General features: G+C 34.2%; 3 protein-coding genes across 10 annotated transcripts; 1 reads left to right on the top strand and 2 right to left on the bottom strand.

Moving 5' to 3' along the window:
• The first annotated feature begins 1,788 nt into the window (after positions 1-1,788).
• Positions 1,789-4,846, top strand: LOC107930099 (uncharacterized). 6 transcript variants are annotated; one of them, XR_005899430.1, is made up of 7 exons: positions 1,789-1,994; positions 2,271-2,347; positions 2,462-2,531; positions 3,112-3,221; positions 4,072-4,186; positions 4,330-4,474; positions 4,557-4,846. XR_005899430.1 is itself a non-coding variant. In XM_016861665.2 (7 exons), exons 2-6 carry the CDS (start codon positions 2,284-2,286, stop codon positions 4,412-4,414), a joined length of 444 nt encoding a protein of 147 aa, XP_016717154.1. In that variant the 5' UTR covers positions 1,789-1,994; positions 2,271-2,283; the 3' UTR covers positions 4,415-4,454; positions 4,520-4,846. The 6 variants fall into 6 exon arrangements, 4 of the variants coding, with proteins under 4 accessions (XP_016717154.1, XP_016717155.1, XP_016717152.1 ...); XR_001692949.2 differs by having other exon boundaries at positions 3,112-3,219; positions 4,046-4,186; XM_016861665.2 differs by having other exon boundaries at positions 4,330-4,454; positions 4,520-4,846.
• Positions 4,020-9,371, bottom strand: LOC107930097 (uncharacterized). The gene is made up of 5 exons (XM_016861659.2): positions 8,200-9,371; positions 7,708-7,905; positions 7,474-7,625; positions 5,816-5,926; positions 4,020-5,425 (listed from the first exon to the last, which is right to left on the bottom strand). Exons 1-5 carry the CDS (start codon positions 9,019-9,021, stop codon positions 5,365-5,367), a joined length of 1,344 nt encoding a protein of 447 aa, XP_016717148.2. The 5' UTR covers positions 9,022-9,371; the 3' UTR covers positions 4,020-5,364.
• Positions 9,372-9,613: 242 nt separating this feature from the next.
• On the bottom strand, positions 9,614-16,134 carry LOC107930096 (rop guanine nucleotide exchange factor 14). 3 transcript variants are annotated; one of them, XM_041074382.1, is made up of 8 exons: positions 15,790-16,134; positions 15,209-15,318; positions 11,870-12,262; positions 11,347-11,501; positions 11,186-11,260; positions 10,825-11,094; positions 10,195-10,539; positions 9,614-10,071 (listed from the first exon to the last, which is right to left on the bottom strand). In XM_041074382.1, exons 2-8 carry the CDS (start codon positions 15,285-15,287, stop codon positions 9,730-9,732), a joined length of 1,659 nt encoding a protein of 552 aa, XP_040930316.1. In that variant the 5' UTR covers positions 15,288-15,318; positions 15,790-16,134; the 3' UTR covers positions 9,614-9,729. The 3 variants fall into 3 exon arrangements, with proteins under 3 accessions (XP_040930316.1, XP_016717145.1, XP_016717146.1); XM_016861656.2 differs by lacking the exon at positions 15,790-16,134 and having other exon boundaries at positions 15,209-15,320; XM_016861657.2 differs by lacking the exons at positions 15,209-15,318; positions 15,790-16,134 and adding an exon at positions 14,083-14,231.
• Between the last annotated feature and the right edge of the window lie 5,505 nt (positions 16,135-21,639).

The following is a 21,639-nucleotide window of genomic DNA, read 5'->3' on the forward strand; positions in this document are numbered from 1 at the left end:
CTTGTCCATTTCTCCCAGATTGATACCTATGGTTTTTTTTGTCTCAAATTGGTATCCGAACTTTTTTTACGTCAACTAAATTGGTACTCGAGTCTAAGGACATTAAATGCAGGACACGTGGCACTTTGAAATGAAGACACATGGCAATGATGATGTCATAATGACATCAATTGAAATTTTTAAAAAAATATTTTAAAAAAATCTTTTAACTTTTCTTCCCCTTTCTACTTTCGATTCTTATTCTGTAATGGATTCCTTTCTTTTGTTTTTTTTACTTTTTCCTTCGATAAACTTGCTATCGTCGCTATCGTCTGAGCTCCAATCAAACACCTTCAACACACTCCTCCCCACCACCTCTCTTCAAATCGTCGATTAGCTTACCAAGAATCCGACCCAAATTTGGTGAAACAAAGGCCAAGGCTTTGATCTATTTCTTTCTCTAATCTCCTTTTTACATCGTCAAATCACCATCGATCTTTGGTATGTGGTACATCGTGCCATGGTTCACCTTGCCACCGTTGGGATCACCGAACGAAGACTCGAAGTTCCGCCATCGTCATTGCTATTGCTGCTAATTTGTGGCTTTTTATTGTCATTATTCTTTTCTCTTTTATTTTTACTATTATACTTTTGTTTATTTTTTGAGGGGTATAATTCAATGAACACTTTACTTGTATTTGATTATTTTCCAAAAATCAGTCATTCCTTTATGTTCACCATTTATTCTCTATTATATTTAATTATTTTGGTTTTTCATTCCCCTTTTATGACATCTTGCTTAACATGTTTGTTAGTGGATTTTGGGTTTAAGATTAGAATCTAAATGTTGAAGAAACCCTTTCTTGTTTTTTGGAAACACTTAAATAATTTCAATCATTTGAAATTGGGTTCAAATTTTTCTATAATTGAGTTTTTTTAAGCTAGATTTCACGAAGTAAATCAAGATTTTAAAAGATTCAAATTCGGACGAACCTTAATTTGAAAGAAAACCTTAAATGGAAATCCTAAATTAGCTCAACTCCGGTGCCATTTTCACGCCGAAAAAAGGCCAACCACCGGCAATAATGAAAGCAACAACTTGGGTTGAGGGAAATGAGACGATGTATGAACATTGGGAAAATTTTAGGGGGGTTGACAGAAGAAAGATGTAGAAGAAGACCCAGGCGATTGGCCAACATTGCCATGTCATAAAAAAATTAACGGCATTAATGTTAGGTACTAATATAGTGGACGGAAAAAAAAAAGTTAGGCTATCAATTTGAGACCAAAAAAAAACCATAAGTATCAATCTGAGAGAAGTGAACCAGTTCGGATACTAATATATATTTAACCCTTGGAGTTATTAGGGAGTTGGATTTCTAAGTTAGCACTTCTAGAAATCAACTTCCGTACATCATACATTGTACAAAAACATCTAATTGGATAAGATACACATTACTAAATACTTTTTCTCGAGAAAAAAAAACTTATTTTTATGTCATGTAGCAACTCTTAATTGATAGTTTTTAAAGGGTAACATTTTATTATAAAAATTTAAAATAGGGTTAAAAGCAATATTTAATCTTTTAAATCGATAATCTTAATCTTTCATATTGATAATCTTTCTTTTTAAATTTTTTTTATTTATATCAATTTTGAAATTTAATTTTTTTCTTCAAATTTGGTCTATATGATTATATGAATTCTGAAATTGTATTGCATTATTATTTTAATTTTTTATAAAAAGTAATTATTAGATGATGATATGATACAACATTAAACCACCAATTTAAGTACTAAATATGGGTTTATCCCTTTAAAATATCAGGGCCCAACTGCAAGAGCAAAGGTAGCGAAAGCCGATGAGAAAACCCCCAAATAAGAAGGGGCAACTGAAACTGAAAGCATCGCTCATTTTTACGTTGTTCAGAATTTGGGTTGACGCCTTCTGTGAGGAGATTCTTTCTTCCAGTTTCTTGCTAGGAATCACAGCACTTGTTCCTGTTTTATAAGAAGTAAGCACTTTGTCTTTCTCTTCCTTCCACACTCATACCCCATTTCTCATCTTTCTTCTTCATTTCATATTTCCTTTTTCTGGGAATTGTTTCATTAACTCTTCAAATTGTTATTATTTTTGAAAGAAAAAGTAAAAAAGAAGTATGCTTTTAGGAGAAGCGTCAGCTGAATTAGTTAAGCTTAGTTAATCCTTCTTCAAATCATGGTTTAATTTGTTTGAAACCAATTTGCAATTTCTTGCATAAACTGTTATTGTATTGCTAATTGCTGGTCAGGTTAAGGTGTGCAATGGATTGGGCTTTTGTGCAAAAATCTTGGGAGAAATGGGCTTCCTCCAATATTGGTTCTTCTGGTAATCTATCTCAATCTTTTCATTATATCCTTTTCTACCTCTTAAAATGCGACTGGGGATTGCATTGCAAATTGCAAGCTGTAACTGCAAATCTTGCTTGTTCCAAAATTGCAGGTCTGCCGTTGAAGGCTGCTATGCTGATTAACTATGACCCATTCAGGCCTTCTCGGCTGTTGTCTACTATGTAAGATACATTTCATCTCTTTAATCTGAATTTTTTATTTTTCTTCTATTGCTTTAATTCTATGATTTGATGCTTCTGTCTTCTCATCTACCATGGCTATTTCATAGTCAGTAATTGTGTTAATCCCTTTGTTTTCATAACCTAAATATTCCAAACAATGATACTGGCTGCCTTTGTCGCTTTATGTTCTGTTAATATCTTTGCAAATTTAATTATTTAGACATGGACACCTAATAAAGGTAGATTTTTACCATCCATGTATCAAGGTCAAAAGCTGTGTAGCATAATCTAATTTAAGTTTATTTCTTTCTACTTCTTGGTTACTGTCAAGACAAATGCATTTTGAAGTTATTCCATTGTTTTCTATGGAGCTGGTTTATTTTCTCACATTTTTAGATACAAGAATGGTTCGCTTTCTAGACATTTCAAGTGACAAAAAAAGAAAACTCTCATATATATATAATTTAATATGTCAAAAAAGAAATTCTTTACACTTTTCATGCTTCGATGCTGCTATGTTCATCATCACCCAAGATATTTATTTTGTTTGGAGGACTGTGTATGATGATTTGCCTGACAGAGCCGAACAGGAAGGAATAAAGATCAGCCCAATTGAGTTGAGTCAATTTGTCAATTTCGTCAAGTGCAATAAACTGCAGAAAGAGACTTTCATGATTGGGAATAACCAGTGTAAATTTTGCTTTACCCTACCTTTCTGTCTTTAATTTATTTTTTTCTTTGAATTTCTTAAAAGTTTTAGTATGAATGGAATCTCTCTTCTTCTTCTTTCTAAAATTGTTGTGTAACTCACCTTTTGAAATAACTACAACTTTGTGCATGTGCAGAGGAAATATTTTGCTCCTAGGACTATAAATCCAGTAGTAGAGCATAGATTCATGGGACACCTTTTTTGTATTGATAATGCATCAAAATAAATTATTTAGATCTTTAATGAAACTTTTAGTTTGGTTCATTGGGAAAGTTGCATGCCATATATCTTCTTTTTAGTAGCTTGTTGAGTGCTTACGTTTCAAACATTTCCTAGGGAAGAATATCTAGAATTTTTCATTTTCTTTTGGCATGTGGATCTCTCTTGTTGATTTGGAAAGGGGGTTGCTTCTTTGCTTCTGTTATATATTTTTGTGTTGCATTAATAGCAGGCTTTCAACAGGTAACTAACTTCTTTTAGACTTGCTAATGTCTCAAATTTGATTTTCGTTCAATATGAACTTTAGTCCCTAGATTACTCATTTAAAAGTTAACATGTAAAGGAGGAAGCAAAAACCAACCAAACATGATAAAAATGGTCAAATTCTGCACTAGTGATTTGGCTTGTGATGTTGGAAATGTCTGCTGGCAAATTGTTGCTTATATTATTTAGACATGTACACCAATGAATTTCATGTCTGGTTTTATTAGCAAGTCTTCTTTTTTTTCCCCAATAAATACACATGTGGACATTAAAGTTTCTTTTTTTTTTTTTTGGGGGGGGGGGATGAAAATGGATATTAAAGTTTTGAAGCTGATAAATGGATGACAGACATGGTTACATCAATTCATGAAAATTGGTTCTGTGCGAGGTGCCTGAACGCGTCAAAATCTGCTGGGGAAGGTGCCATTGTGATGCTGACATCAGTGTTTCTGTTGGTTGCGCTGTAAGTTTGTTCTCCTTCACATGTTATGACCAACACTAAGCAAATTTTGATTTGCTTTGCATGATGTGAGAGCACTTGAGTACATACACAAATGTATATGTGTGGAGTGGGATTTTAGTTGTTAAGGCATCTGTTTTTGTCAGGTATGATGGGTCAATTGGCTTAGCATCTCGTGCTATGGCATCTGTGGATCAACTTGTTTGGCAGCTGAATCGAAAGAACCTTTGAGCCTGGCTTCCACATATATAAAAAAAAAGAAAAGATTATTGTAAGTTTCGGTGCTAAAAGGTTGGGCTGCCTCTGTGCTATATCTGACTCTATTTATTTATCTAGGTGGCATTGTTTAACTTTGGTAATGAGAAATGACTAGGGCCAAATGTCAGAAACGGACTAATTGTTGGAAGCAAGTTGCAGAGATCGTTGTGTCAGACTCCAGTTGCAACATCTGATCATATAACCGATAATGCAAAATGAGAGAGAATCGGAGTTGCATGAAATTAAAGAGATGGGATGTAATGTCGTGACGAATAATGGAATTCTAGTTTGCAGTACCTTAACCTTTTCTATCTATCTATATTACTCTCTAGTATGACCAAGATATTAACTGGTGGTATCACCAAGCTTTTTCCTTTATTATTAATTGTTTTGGCACATTTATCATCCGAATGCTTGATACATTCATTAATTGTAGCCTGATTGTGTCGTATGATATTGGGCGGCATCCATATGGTAATCTTAATATATGAATTGGGCAAACCCAATCTTGAAGGACAACGTGCCATCTGCATCTGCATCAAATTTGTTAAGTGGAGTGGCTGTAGAGAGAGGGAGTTGGTAATAATATTTCTTTGGTAACAACATTGAAGATGAACAATCAAATTTCTTCTCCTTCCTTTCTTCGAGCTGAGTTGTGGCTCCAAGGCAAGAAGGCTTACACACAGCCTTACACTGCAAATCACAAAGTTCAATAGCCCCTTACTACTCCCAACCCATTCCTGTATTATTTTATTGTGCAGCCAAAAGGTGATCACCCTGATCACAGATGGCATATTAAACAAACTCTTTCACATTCATCCTCAATAATAATAGTATATAATTATCACTTCTCTTCTCTTTCTTTTTCCTTTTTGTAACCAAAGTCAGTTGCCAATGCTCCTCTCTTATAAAAACCAGAAGCTCTACTTCTCCCCAGGCATCAAATCAGGTTCGCATATATCCCCACGACAAAGAGGGCAGACCCTACAAGGCAAAAAAAAAACCAAGAAACCATAACTTCAGACAAATTTATTAGCACTAACACCCGACGTGTTCCTTTTTTAAGAAAAAAAAAAAAAGGAAATCCACCACTCAAGATGGCAACAAAAAGTAGGGGACACATCCATCTTTCTATTTCTGAAGAGGTATATCAATTAGATGAGTCTAAAAAGGACTGGCTGGTCTAACTGTTCCACTTCACCCTTCTAAAACCTATGGCATGCAACCCATGATATTCTCCTTCAGGGGAACAGAAACCATTTAGCAAAAGGGCCTTGGTAAGACATGTCTATTTTATATAACACAACGTACATCAAATATTTCAAAATCATGCTGAATTAAAAATAACTGCAATAGAATGTATTCATCTTATACCTGTGAATCTCCTTGAGCCACTTGTCTATACATGTTCTATGAAATTCATGATTACAAGGCAATCTCCGAATGCTATCCCCCTCCTCATACTCCACAAGACATATGTAACATCTGTTATTTAAATGGAGGACAAAATTAGGACCAAGAAAATGCCCGGTTGCAGTCAAATTCCACTTTAAGAAGCAGAAGGAAGGGTTTCAGGACGAATAAAATCATTGACCCCTAGCAAGGTAACTTAGTAGGACTGACAATTGTGGAATTAATGTTCAAAATGATAAATCTGAATAACTTTATCAAGTGAATCTCGATGCTTTTATTCAAGATGCTTTTATCCATGTTATTTATATTTTATACATATTATGCCAAGTAAATTTTCGCACTTAAAATAATCCAAGACCACGTTTACACAGCTACTAAAACCTAGTCTATTAAAGTCAAATTGGTGTCTCATCATATATGCTGGAAAATTGTGTATTGAACTCATCTCAAATGATACTATGTATTCCACCTTCTCAGTCAAGCATTGCTTGAGTGCAAGGGAGGGCATGCATGAACGGCTTAAACACATTGGAAAAAGTGACACTTCACCCCATGGTTAGGTAGCAAGTGTTTTGAAGAAAAAAGAAACAGACTTCCCTTCCCTCATAGTCATTACACGGATCTATTTGTGAATATAACTAGGAAGTGGGCTTAAAAACTTAGACCCTGTTCAAGCAAGCTCATTAAGAGTTCTAGAAACCAAGTAATCTGAACCTATTTGAGAATATAACTTGAAGCATGCTTAATAACTTAGCATCCAAAGAGAGATGTATTTATTGCCTCCATCATAAGGAATTAGCAACCATTCTTTCAGGGCTTACTATATTTAATTTAGCTGGTCGAATATTGATTTTGAGCCATTGCCCTAAATTATCCCAAACAGGGAACATTTCAGTTAGCATATCACTTACATGGTCACATACTCTCATTATCTTAATTTGTAGTAAAGGTACAAGTTAAACTATCCCATTATCTTTTCAAAGATCTACAAGGTTCACCATTGTACTACTTCTCTGTACAAGAGATTATGTTTCATCTGACCTTATGCGTGTTTCAAACTTGGTCAGATCTAAGATGCTAACCAATATACATTCCTTGCTGATCCATTATGGTCATGTTTAATATAGTTATACCTCAGACATAATTTATCTCCAGCATACTCTGCATTTTTCAGTCAAATCTAAATATCGGGCTTGAATGTTACTTTGGCACATTATGCTCACAACTTTTTCCCATCCATGTTCACACCTAGTGCTGGCATGTAGTCAATAATTTTCATACAAATTGATAAAACACATTTTTTTAACAGCAATACCTATCTTACTCCTAGAGCACTATTTTAGTAGAAGCAAGATATCTAATATTATAGATGAAAATTTAAAGAGATCAATTAAATACTCTACCTGAACTAGCCTGAGCTAATTGGTATGTAGTGTTTGATTAACTTTTCCTGAATATATAATATCTCCCCGACATGATTTTAGATTCACTCAGATAACAGAAACACTTGAAAACTAATAATTTGTCAAAGGTAATGCCAAAAAAGTTAATCAAATGGAAAATACAGCTTAGTTAACGGTTTAGCATCTAATGGATAGCAGAGGAAAGTAAATACTTACTGCACAGCCTCATCATTCTTAAGTTTAGGTGACTTGTACACTTTCACAGGAAGTGATTCCACAACTTCGTTAGGTGCAGGAACAGAACCAATTGGAGACACGGACGGTCGCGAAGATAAAACCATAGACTGCTGGTGAATTTCATCCAGGACCTAGTTCAAACATGTAAAATGTTACTCCAAGAGAAAGGACAATCACCCAGAGAAGGAAATAATAACAACAAATAAAAATCACCTCAAATAAAGCCTCAGCTAACATAACGATTCTGGATACACTAGACCTAGCACCAGTGGTGTCATCATTTGAACTAGAATCTCGATTATTTACACGACATGTGCATCGACCACTTCTATGTTGGCCAGATAAAATGCAGGATCTTTCATGCCCTGAAAAGTTCTCAAAACGGCTTCCTAGCCGTTGAAGAGCTCGAACCTGGAGCAACTCATAGGTCAGTAACTAAACAGACAATAACCTGCATTCGCTCAGATGGATAACTTTCAAAGAACCTATAGCAGAAAGTAATACATGCAGGCCAAACCTAAAGAAGAAGCAGGCATAAATATAGAAATAAAGCATTAGAACAGTCCTAAACCTAAATATTTGTTCTGATTCTAATTGTTAATGAAAAAAGTAGAGTTACTATCAACGTTGTTCAGTAACCACCAGTCATTAAATTAAATTAATAAGCGTGGAGAATAAGGCGATGGGTGCAACAAGATTATAAACCTGAGATCGTATTCTTCTCCGCCTTTCAAGGAAATTGGATCTATGGTGAAGCAAATCATGATACCGGGCTTCTCTGGATCGAGAAGTTTCAATTTCATCGTGGGAAATAACGGAGGAATCATGAGTGGAAGCAGTGGTGGATGGAGAGGTAGCTAATTGCTGCTGAGTAATTTGTATGTCCTGCTGCAAAGGGCAGAATGTGGGAGCTCTACCAAGAACACGATCACGAAGCCTTCCAACACTTAAGGCTCTGCTAAAACGAGCGTTGCTTTCGAGAGTCTCTCCACTTCCATCTGAATCATTGAAGATAATCGGAGAACAAGAATTGCGGGGAGGTTGTTGAGGTTCAAGTGTCTCAGAATCGTCATCAGGGTTCAACATCTCCGCGGAGGACCGCATACTATTAGCTCTGCTGAACCGGAAGCTCAAATTACCAGGAAGGAAGCTAATGCCGGAGAGGCAGCGAGAAGGAGAGCGACGAGCAGCTGTCACAGCTGCACCAGAGGTGCTACCACCGGAAGATATGCATGGGGTTGGCAATGGCAATTGCATTTCATCATTAGATGCCGCTTCGCCTTCAACCTTTCTGTTACTTTCTCTTTTCACCAGATCCGATTCCGACGCAGGTTGTTTCCGGTGATCAAAGTGGGGTTTAGGAGAAGCAGATCTAGATAACGCTCCCAGACAAGAGGACCGGAAAACTCTATTCTTACCCTTGGATCTTCCCCTCCGCCAACCGCTGTTAGACGAGGAAGCAGCAGGTGCAGTGTCTCTTCCGCCTACTCCTACTCTACAACAACCCTTGCTCCCACCAGATCCCATCTGAGTGGTTTCACTTAAGTTTCACCCTGAACCCAACAAGAAAAAAAGGGAAAACCAGCGCCGATGACGTAATTGGCATTTGGAAGTTGTGCTTGGAAGGCACTCCAACCTTATTATTTAGGGGGCGGAGTGATTAAAAGTGATGTATTACTAACTCATGTCTTCAGATCTCAACGATGGTTACGTCTTGAAAACAGTGTTTCTTTGAGGTGAAAATGCCTTTTTTGATTAATGCCGCCTCCTCTGCCTCTTCTTGGGGCTTATTTTCGTTTTTATTCCCTTTTTCTTTTTATTATTAATTTTAAATCCCATCTCTGCTCTGCTTTGCACAGGCGCATGTGGATTGCGGATCCACAAGCAACAGCCTCAGACCACGGATGACTTTAGTGTACCAACAATACAACTGCTCCACACCAGGTCCGGTTCACTTACTCTTTCTAGGACCAATACTGGTGAAATTCCAATCATTACCATATTAAAAATATAAAACGGGCCCAATCCATCCAATATTGAATTAATTGGGCCTAAACAGACCCAATAAGTTGATATAAACAGTAGACACATTTGGAATCCATATGTAAGTTACCGGTGATACTATCAAGTATATGATTCTTTTATGGATATTATTAATTAATTAAGCTTAATAATGATATACAAAAGCAGTGTTGAAAATCAAACTTCCATCATCTTGTTTATTTTTTTTTATTATCAAGGAGACACTCCTATACTACTACATGCCTCTTTCCCAATACACCAAACTCGACGGCTCCTACTTGTACTTGGTGTTGCATTTATACTTGCATCACTGTACAACTCCACGTCCGTATCGGATTCGCAGTACTTCCCCTCTACTTTGTTCATAACATCACTGAGTGAGTGAGAGTGCCTTGGATTTCCCACATTTATTCCAGGAAAGCACCATGTTGCCACCCCTGAATTTGGGTTACACAAACTATCTTCTTGTAGAATTTCTCCCATCCTGCACATTATGCTGAAAGCCAAGTTCTTTAGGACTCGTGAATATGCTTCCAGAATGGAATGTCCAACATCCTGTGCACCAATTCAAAGTGTAATTCATCGCCATTATTAATATACTACAATATAATATTGATTCAATAGTGAAAGATACAATGCAGAATAAAATAAGCTTCACTTTAAACACCAACTACTTACCTTGCCATATTGAATTTTTGAAGCATCAAGAAATGTTTGAGGAAGGTTTGGGTATGCACTCTTTATCTGACGTAAAAGTGCTTCAGCACGGTCCACTAGGAGCTCCATCTTATCCATTTCAGATATAGGATTAATAAAAGACCATGATTTTCGCACTGGCGATTTACCACTAGCTTGTTCTGTAAGTCTCCCTTTCCATGCAAATACAGCAGCTTCCAACCTATTAATGACCTCGAGAGCATTGTTTTCAGACTTTAAATTTAGCGAAATGAACATTTCATCAACCGAGCTGGACTCCAGAGTCAAAACCTTGTACAGGTCGTCACCAAGGCTTGCCTTCCCAGACTGTAAACATAAGGAAAGAGATTGAGTTGCCATAAATGCAATACAAACATCTTGTAAAACTTTAACCCGGAATTTACTCTCATCATTCAAATTTATCAGATACTATAAGATTTTAAAGTAGATTAACGTCAGCTGGTTCCAACTAAAATATCCAGATTCCATTTCTATATTTCCTTTTTAAACATGTAGAGTAACATTTTAGTACTAAAATACATATCATCATAAAAACTATTAAAGGGTCCAATATTTAAAGTCCAATGCCCTGGAGGCAGTGAGCTTGCTCACCTTGGGAAGAGCATCCCTAATAATGGATGGAAGAGGTATTTCAAGCAAAACATTTTCATTAATCGATGCTGCAGCCTTGAATACTTGATATACCACCTTGCCTTTACATTGCAACTTCTGCCTTTCGGTATCTGAGAGCCCAGTTTTTGGTACTTGTGGCAATGGAAGCCACCACCTCTTGCTCTCCCTAGCACTCTTGTTTCTTCCTTCTGCCCGGCTTCCAACTTCTGCATAATAAAACTGAGCATTCACCATTGACTCCAGAGTTTCCTGACAATTTTACAAAATTTAATATGGTAAATGTGGGCGATGTGTTCATTAGAGTATACAAGTTATTAGGAAGAGTAAAGAGATTGCCTACAATAAGCATAGAGTCCAACTTCTGAAGTGCTGGGAGATTCATGTGAATGTCCGCACGGGCTTTTGGTGTCATTATCTGCCCAAAATAGAATTGACATAAATCTCATGACATTGCAAAATGGTCATTGTTAATTTAATAGGGACCCAACAACGCAAGAGTACCTCCATAGTCCTGCCATTTGCACCATTTTGCTTAGCAGGCACTAACTCCACCATATAGTTGGTAGGAGAGAGTAACCAGTCCATTTCTCTTCGCCATTTATTTTTCCTTTCTTCAGCTAGTGGCTCCAATTTCCACAACTCCCCAAAAATTGATGCTGCACATTCAAATTTGCATAAATTATAAGTTGAAGACTAATGAAAGAAGACAATCCTATGATATCATGAGAACACAATGAACTTCGTGAAATGTACATGCTTTTTTTGTGCTTTGCAAGTTGTGGCTCTTCCTCATCATGCATGCTTCCCATTGATGGAAGACAGAATGAATAAAGTACAACATGAAATGCTATGATTTTCTTATTTAAACATGTTTTACCAAGTTCTAATCCAGAATAAAAGTTTCTGATTATACATGTTTATCTTGCAAACCATTTTAACAGTAGAATGTTGTGCAACAGTTGCGACAGGAGAATCCCGAATAAACAAGCCATACACACACATAAGGATCTTGAAACAAACTCACCTGCAAGATTTGTGATGGCATTTGACAAAGCTAAAGCTGTGGAGACACCCTTCCGTCCACCGGTAATATCTTCCCCCAGTAGAAGCTTAGCAAAATTTTCTTTCATTGTCTCAACGTCTGAAGATTGAAAGGAATAAGCAGGCTTCTCTTTGACATAAAAATGCTTGGGGCTTTCAGAGAGCTCCCATTCATCTGAACCCTGTTCATCTCTCTTCATCCACTTGGAAGAAAATGATCCAAAAGCATCTTTGCTAGAAGAACAGCTGGAGAAATCATCATCCAAGGAATCAGATGCACATCCATCTCCTCTGCTTGTTCTGCTTTCATTCTCATAAGACTGATTGTTGATAATGCAGGTCTCAAGACCATTATATGTCATTATACCAGAAAATTCTGAAAATTAAATATCCAATTAATGGAATCAGGAGGGAACATATGACAACAAATAGAAGCATAATCAGCTTGACACCTTAGCCAAATGGTTTACATTTGGTCATCAGCTTTTGGCAGGTACAAAGCAAACTAAAAGAAGCTCAAGCTTCTGGCATAAACATTAACTGCAGAAATATAAGCCTCGTCATGAAGTATTATTTGACATTCGAGTTGTAATTAAATGTAATCATTTTATGGCATAAACACTAAAGAACTGCTCGGAAAAGGACACGTCTTACTTTATTAGTTTCAAGAGAAGGTGCAATTTGAGCAAACAAATATCAGGAGAGAAACTAACTTAACAGTCCGTTTAAATCATGCAATTTCATTCATTAATTGGGGGAGGGGAAGGGGACAATTTTCTGGATACATTCCTCTGAGATCTTATGGAACATTCAGTCACTAGAACTGCAAAGACTCCAGCAATCACGGCAAACAGTCAAAGGGAATTTTCTACACCAATGATCCTTGCAAGGAATAGTGAATGAAGTTTACTTCCCACACTTGTAATTTCTGTACCGTCACTTATCTAATAGTGAATCAGATACAGATTGATTAAATGTCATCTCCAATCAAATTTAACTAGACAACATATTAAAACCAGATTTCCCTGGGTACATATGGACCTTCTGCATTTGGAATAAATGAGTCCGTCAGATTTGTCTTCATTATAGAAAAGTCAGATGGTAGCACATGCAGATGCACATGCAAATGGCAGTGCAAGGGGCCAAGTTTAGCATATATAAGATAATTAGACTAGATGACTTATTCGAATAACATGCATAAATAACTGGTTTTACAGTGTGCATAACTTTAACTACCCATCTATTCTCTTCCTTATATAGCTTATAGTAAAGGACTGGTAGTACATGTCATGGACGCTCCTATAGGACAAGAAAACCACATGGCATGTTTAAAGATCCCATCTCATGTTTAAAAGTTATGCCTCAATTTGAAGTTCATTAACAATGTATGTTCTGAAATTAATCATGTGATGGTAAGAGCAATAATAACAGGGTCCTCGCCAATTGCCACTAAAATACATGATAAAGGACCATTCAAAAATTGAGAAAAGATTACATTAAGGAAGAAATTTCCTAAGTTTTGAGGGACTGGACTAAATCCAAAAATGAGAAATTTCCAAGAAAGAACTGTTCAACAGCAAAGCAATCTCAAAAGAAGAAAGCCCAAATAAAAATGGGGTTAAAGTTTAAAGGGGGTAGTTTTATTTATGTGTTTTTTTTCACCATCCTTTTTTTTTCCTACTGAGGATGGATCTCCTTTTCAATTCTTGTCTGTTGCGTTGCAGGGTATATTTCTTGCTGTAACTTGCAGTACTTAAATAAGTCGAGTGGAATATAAGCAAAAGGAAAAATAATAATGGGTGAAATATAATAATAGTATAAGCATACAAGACTATCAGTTGGAGCCTAACCTAAAGGTAAAGCTAAGTTAATCCAAGCATCAATAATTACTAGTATTTCAACTTGGGGAGAAAGAAAAGTCGTCCTCCACATGACTTTTTTTTATGTCCCCACTCAATAACTTTCACACTGTTGACATTGACTGTGACTGTGAGAGGAGTGTTTTAACTTTTAAATGATACCAGTCATACCTACCACTGCTACTACATGAAATGAAGGGAAGGGAAGGGTCCACCACCACCGAACACCAGCAAAGAAAATGTCCATCGAACCTTAATTTTTTTTTAAAAGAAACTGTACACAGTAACTTTATCAGACAGTTATATATACTACAGTTAATTATGAAATGATTCTCACTTTCATTTTTGTTTGCGACTTGTGAATAGTGATCACATCGCTGTCATTACCACCACCCTCGAAACTTCAAAGTTCAAACAAAACCTAAACCAAAAAGCTTCCAATTATGAGATAACCCCCCGCTCCATGTGGTTTGCTTTGCTTGCACGTACAAGATACCATGAGGATTGAAGCATTTCAATGGGTCCGCTGAGGATATCAATCATAGTGAAGATGATTATAGTAGTTAAATTTTTACTTGAGGCGGGGGCACTCACAAACAAGGTTTGCCCACCTGAATAGTTTAATCCCTGACCAGGATTATCTACCCTAAGAAGCAACGGGGGGCTACATGAGCTTTAGATATTTTGCTATGAACCACTATCTTTAAAAGAATGATAATGGGGTTCACAATAGAACTCCAAAGAATCCCCCAAGAAGTTCATTGAATATTCACTTTTTGTTTCTTTTTTTCAAAATCGAAGAAAAGAAGAGAAAAAACAATACATGTTTCACGCATAGAGATTAGAATAAATAAATAAACTATGGGTGTACATTGGTAGTAGAGCAAGATAGGAACATGACATTCACACCTAGTCTTTAGGTACCATAAATGGTCTGCCAAGAATTAAATACAGGCAGTATTGCTGCCTGCATGGCAATGGCAGCGAGTACAGGTGAAGATTGAAGTGCCAATGGGCAATGGGTAGCTAAAATATTAAAGAAGAAACATAGGGTGTCCTCCAGTTACCACACTTTATGGGCCCTTCCCCATCCTCTCAGTTCATTCCCACCACAATCCCCAGCCTCTCAGGTCAATCACAAAGTCACTGTAGTTCAATTTTAAATATCTATAAAAATAGATAGATAGCTGAAGTCTAATGTGTTAGGTACACATATTATATTTTCTCATGTTGGATAATAAAACAAAATTAAGAAGAAAAAAATTCAAAAACAAAAGACTAGAATCACATGGCAATATGGCAACAATCACGGAAATTTTCATCATAGAATAGTGCTAATAGCCTAATACTACGTTTTTTTTCAATCCATCCAGCCTACTACCATTACAATGAAAAGGTTCAAATCTTAAAAAGGAAATAGGTGTATTAATTTAATTATTAATTAAAAGTAATAATTAACTTACTATTATCTTGCTCATCAAAATCGAGGCTAATCTCTCTGTCGCGCGTGCAGCATGCCAGTCTTTTCTTCATCGTCATCATTTTCCCTTCTTCTTTATCTCTCTCTCTCTCTCTCTGCCCAACCAAAAACGTTTACTATTTGCCATCAAAAGATTTAAGTTTAACCCAATAAATAAAACTAAAATAAAAATATCTTTTGCTTTACCATAAAGGAAAAAGAAATTCGTGGTTTATGAAAGATTCCATGCTTTATCTGTTCTTTTCTTTTTACTCTTTTGTGGTTCAAAGCAAAAAGTGTGTACCAACTACCAAATAAAAGAAAATCCAATAATCCCTTTTACATTCATAAACAACTCTTTTCTATCTTAAAACCAGTAAGCAAACAAGCCTTCATTATGTGATAATGAGATAGAGATGTGTTCCTTAAACACCAACTATATATAAAACATCTCAGAATTGAAAAAAAAATTGTAGTTTCTTAAACCCACTCTTTAAAAGAAAATCCAAATCCAAAAAACCCAGCTCCAACATGTTCAGTCGTCATTAAGAAGAAGGAAAAAGAAGCTGCATTTGGAGAACAAACCTGGGAGACTGTTAATGCAAGGGGTAAAGAGAGAGTGGTGAGGCTTCAAAGGTCAAAAGCAATCAACAAAGTTGCAATTGTAGATCATGCGAAGGAAAAGGCAAAAGAAAATGGGGAAGTGCAGAGGCTGCGATATTCAAAAACGGCGAAAAATAGAAGTGATATTTGAATTGCGAGGCATTGGAGGGTATAAGTGATAGCCTTAAAGGCTCATTCTTGCATTTCCTTGGCTACTGAACTGATAAAAAGAGGAGTTTTTTTTTAAAAAAAATAAACATGCACTGTCACATAGGTCAGACGGAAAAGGAGAGAACTTACTTAACCAAACAAAAATAATAATAATAATAATAAGAAGAAGAAACCATTTGTTTTAAATTTTAAACTAATAAAAGATGAGATAAGGAACGTTGAAGAGTATATTTCCAACCGTAGATTCCCAAAATAGGCCCAAGCCCATGTTAAATGGACTGAAGTTGTAGGGTAAGGCGCCTAGTTAAGAAAGAATAACCGAGAAACACTATTTTGAAATTTTATGAAATACTAGTTAATTAAATCAAATCGAATTCTTTTTTTTTTATTTATTATTATAATTCATTTTAAATTATAATATTTCATATTTAAAAGAATCAAAATAACTTGAAAATTATTTATTTATTAGACAAAAATTTGAAACTTTAAAAACCATAAATTAAAGTTTATTTTGTAAAAAAAATCTAAAATTCAAAATTAATATGAATAACCGAACCTAAATATAATGAAAAAATTAAAAATCCAAAACTCAAACCATATTTCAACCCTAACCTGAAGTGCCATGCCCATTAGTCCATCTCTCACGTTTCCTACTAGTTTAATATTTAAGGTGCTAGAAAAACTGTTTTTGTAAAGTGCCGTGAAATTTGGGTTGGAAAAAAAAAATGTGATTTTCTAATTAAATGTTTAACTTTGCTTCCAAGATGATGCTGAAAGGTATAAACTAAGCTAATTTGAATAATTAAATTAGTTAAAATTATGATAAATAAAATGTAAATTTAAAATATTTTTTAAACAATTAATATAAATTGTAAATATATAATTCATATTTTAAATAGAAGTATAATGGAGTCAAGTTAAACTCAAACACTATTAAATTCGAGCTCAACTTGAAATTCTATGTACGATACTAGACTCAAACTCAATTATGTAATTATTTTTAAGTTTGAGCTCAGCTCAAGATATAATCAAGATACTTAACCTAAGCTCAGTTAAGCTCGTTTATTAAATTTTGTATTCAAGCTTGATTAAGCTCATTCATATTTAAGCTCGAACTCAAGGTCGACTTGATAATTAAGCTTAGGGTTAATTATATACATTAAGAGTACTAATGTAAGTTAATAATATAAAATATATATTGAAAAAACTCGATAAAGCTTGAAAGTTTTTCGAGTTGAATATTGTTAAGCTCTTCGACTAGAGTAATAGCATAAACTCGATTCGGTAATTACGGAATTGAGACTTGAGTAGATTGACAGCACCAATTTCTTATTAACACTCTTATTTTTAAATAAAATAAATAATATTATATATTTAAAATAAAATAAAAAAGGGTAAATTAATCAGTAGTATTATTTTTAAAAGCACATATTAATATGATTTGGCTCCAGAAGTCACTTTAAAAAGTACTTTAAATGGAGAATCTAGTTTTCATGTAAAAAAAAACATTTTTGAATAAAGCTAAACAGGATCTTAAGGTTAAGCTTAGCAAATCAATTTAAATTTTGCCATTAATTCAAGTAAAATGGAGATTCTAAAAAGCAAAGTTTGTAATTTATTCCCACTTGTATTTAAAATTTTAAAAATTGAAGAGTCAATAATCCTAACTTTTTAACCTACCTACTTAATGGCATTGGCATCCACAACATGTAAAGTGGACGCAAGTTTTGCGCTATCTGCAACTGTAACACTCTTATATCCCTCCAATACTGTTGGTTTGTAAATTTCAAAAATATTGTTCAAAATTAGGTTGCCTATTTAAATAACACATTTTAAATTTTATCCAGATTTAAGTTTTTTTATTTAATAATTTTCAATTTAATTTATTTGATAATTTAATTAAAAATTATATTAAATTAGATACTTACGTAGCTAATATAAAGGTGAATGTATTTGAAATCCTTCTATTATACAGAATTGATTAAATTAGTTTTTTTTGTTATTAAATGGATCAATCTAGCTCATGTATTATTAAAAAGAATCAAATAATATCAAATTAAAATAGAGTTAACATTTATTGTTTAAAAAATATCATTTACTATTTAACAATGTTCATATTTTTAAAATTTTTATCTGTAGATAAAATATTTTATTTTGAATTGAATTGCAATTTTTTCAATACTTTTTCTTATATAGTGAATATTAATCCTGTTATAATTTAAAATTTAAGGATTAAATTAAGAAATTAACCAACATATTACCTATTTTAACCCTAATATAGCTGTGGTGAAGCTGTATAAAAAAAAAAACCAACTTTCACTTTATTCTAAAATAGCGTTGGAGAGTCTTACAATCCTAGATTTAAAATTGAAAACCATACAATTTATTTGTTGATTTGGTATTCCACGCATGTGATATTAATTATGTAAGTAATTTTTTTTATTTTTATAATTGGATTGATGATTGACTCAATCAAATTATCGGTTATTGATTCTACCAGTTCATATGGTTTAATTAGATAAATTATTATAAAATTCATAAAAATAAAATAAAAAAATTGATTCAATTGATTCCAAGTTGCCCATAAGTCAATTGATCTAATTTTTTCTCTCTAAACTAATTTTCTATTCAACCAGTTCAATAAACTTGTTCAGTTCAATTTAAATAGTATTGAATTTAATAGAAATTGTCTGATAATATTATTGATTAAATTTTTATTATTAAATAAAAAATAGTGGAAATTTTTTCAAAATATAACGCCATTAACAGCAAATGAAAAGATGGAACATTTTACAAAACGTGGTAATGCTATGGTATAGTTGGATTGTATTATATGTTACCCGTTGCTTGGCTTTGAAGTTTGAATTGGCTCCTTTCTCATTAATTCTCTGAAAATAAAGGCTTCCAGTATTACTAAGTACAGATAGTAAAAACATTTGGTGTCCGAATAATACTGAATCGATAGATGAGAGCATTTTTTGAATTGAAATTTTGAAATGAGACATGAGTGGTGCAGTTACATCAATCAAAATCAATGGACGGTCAAGAAAGGCGCCGGAGGTTAGGGATATTGTCCGTGGTCTCGTCCCCATTGTAAAAAGGAACCTTCTTTGTTTTTTTAATTCATCATTGTGAAATGCGATCGTCGGCTGCTCTCAAATTTGGTTCTATCATCCCTTTGCCCTCCACATATTATTATTCTTGAGTACCCAAGCATCATCGTTAACTACAAACGCATAAGGCAAACCCAACGGAAATCGAAGAAAAAAAATTCCCATAGGCATAGGCCGCGCACCATCGATTTGGTCCCCCACCTGATCTCACCCCCCCCCTCCCCTCTCCCTACCTTTTTTAATTTCTCTTTTTGGAGCAACACGAGACAGAATAGTGGAATGTATATGGATTGTAGTCCTTGTGCGGTGCAACAATTTTGGTTGGAAAACGTAACCTTGTGTATGTCCAACCTTCACTTCCGCTCTTGTTCTTTGTTGCTTCTTACAGGCTCCGGGGATTTCCATTTTTTGTTATTATTCGGGTTCTTACAAGGATGAATTAGTTTAGTATTGTTATTCGAAAAGTTTATTTGAGAATATTTTGGTTTAAGATTTTTATGTATTTAGTATTGTTATAATTTAAATCGTATTCAAATTTATTTAATATTATGAATTTATGGTTTACCAATAATTTGAGTATATAAAATATATTTTAGAGATTAAAATCACATGTAAAAATAACTCTTTTAAATTAATATAACTTTTATAAATGATGAAATAATTGATTCAAATGAAAAAAATTATCATTATTTTGGTTGATTTAGGCCTTTTTTTTCAAATTTAAAGAAATGTGTCAATTTTGTAGAGAAACAGAAAACACGTCTAGTAAGATGTGTTTTCGTCAAATGGTAACTTTTTTCAACGACGAAAAGATCTAACAAATAATTTCCAATGGGTTTTCTCGTAATGGAAAAGTTTGGGCTTTCTCGTAATGGAAAAGTTTTTTTTTAACGGCTAGTTTATTTGCCATATAAACTCAACTCATTTTTTTTTTTGCATTCAAATCCTATTCTCTTAATTTTACTCATCTATTCTCTCAATTATTTTGTTCTCAATTTTTCATTTAATTTCTCTCAAATTCTTGTTATTTTAATTTTATATTTCATAATTTCTTTGATTGTATTTTATTTTTATAATTGTAAAAATGTCTATGCCTCTTTTTCATTTGGATGACAAACACATTTCTGATGTCCAATTGCAAATGGTAATAAAATATTATTAATTTTTTTAATTTTAATTTTAATTATTTTATTTATTAAGTTGTTAACATTATTAATTTAATAATTTTTTTATGTTTATATAATCAGATCGAAGATCGAATTATCGAGACGTACATACACAATTTAAGTGCAAGGGCACTATGTGTTATTGAACAACACTTGCAAGAGGCATGATTCTTGCACGTGTCTCGTATACTTGGAGGGACTAAATTGGATCTCGCACTTATTAGCGCTTTGGTGGAAAGATGGAAACCTAAGACACACACATTCCATCTTCCGTGTAGTGACTGTACAATTACACTCGAGGATATAACTTTACAACTCGATATATCGATTGATGGGGCTGTCGTGACGAGGGTAGTGATCGTTGGCTATTGGAGCGCAATTTATGAGCAACTTTTAGGCAATGTGTGAGACAAGTTTAGTGGTAGTCAGATAAAGATGAAACGGTTAGAAGACAATTTCAATTATATCGGCAATTCCGCCAGTGCTATTGAAAGACAATAATATGTGCGAGCATTCATCATAAGGTTAATCGGAGGCCTTCTAATGCCAGATAAATCTCAAAGTCTGGTACATTTAAGGTGGCTACTACAACTAGTTAACGTAAAAGAAGCACGGCGACTCAGTTGGGGATCAGTTGTGTTGGCAACATTGCACTGAGAGGTGTGTCGTGCAACAGGAGCATAAAAAAATTAAAATCGGTGGTTGCATAATCCTTCTTCAATCATGGGCATGGTACCAACATCTATTTTTACGTCCTGAGTAAATGCCCATTATGAATTCCCACTCGTAACAAGGTAAAATTCATTTAATAATATAGTTATTATAATATTTTTTCATTATTATATCTTTTAAATAACATATTATTTGAATAGGTGGAACAATGACTCGAGTCATATGGATATATCGAACGAGTTCGAAGATCAGACTATTGTTAAATCAATGATTGGAAGCCAATGTTAGTTTTTGAAATTTTCAATTATATAATATTTACGTAAGAATTTGAAATTTAATATTAGATATGTAATAAAATTTATAATTTCATACTGTAGTTTGAATGGAAGTCACACTCTGATATGAGAATTCAAGAATGTAGGTGAATCGTAATAACTAGCACATTAAAGTGCTATTGATAGTTTTTGCAATGGTCGAGATGCACGAATCCAATCAAGTGATGCGTCAATTCAGGTTTAGGCAAAGTATTTTATCGTCATCTAGGAGCTCAATGAACTTCACAAGATCGACTTGCGAGGGAGAACCGATGAACATTAGCCTAAATTCCATGCCAAATATATCTACATTTAGGAACATAGGTATGATTTCATACCTATGTGTGAACCAATTCTCCCACCGAATTTGGTAACCTCTCCAGATTACATAATATG

The sequence above is a fragment of the Gossypium hirsutum genome, chromosome A08 (assembly GCF_007990345.1).
Source record: "Gossypium hirsutum isolate 1008001.06 chromosome A08, Gossypium_hirsutum_v2.1, whole genome shotgun sequence".
Lineage (NCBI taxonomy): Eukaryota > Viridiplantae > Streptophyta > Magnoliopsida > Malvales > Malvaceae > Gossypium > Gossypium hirsutum.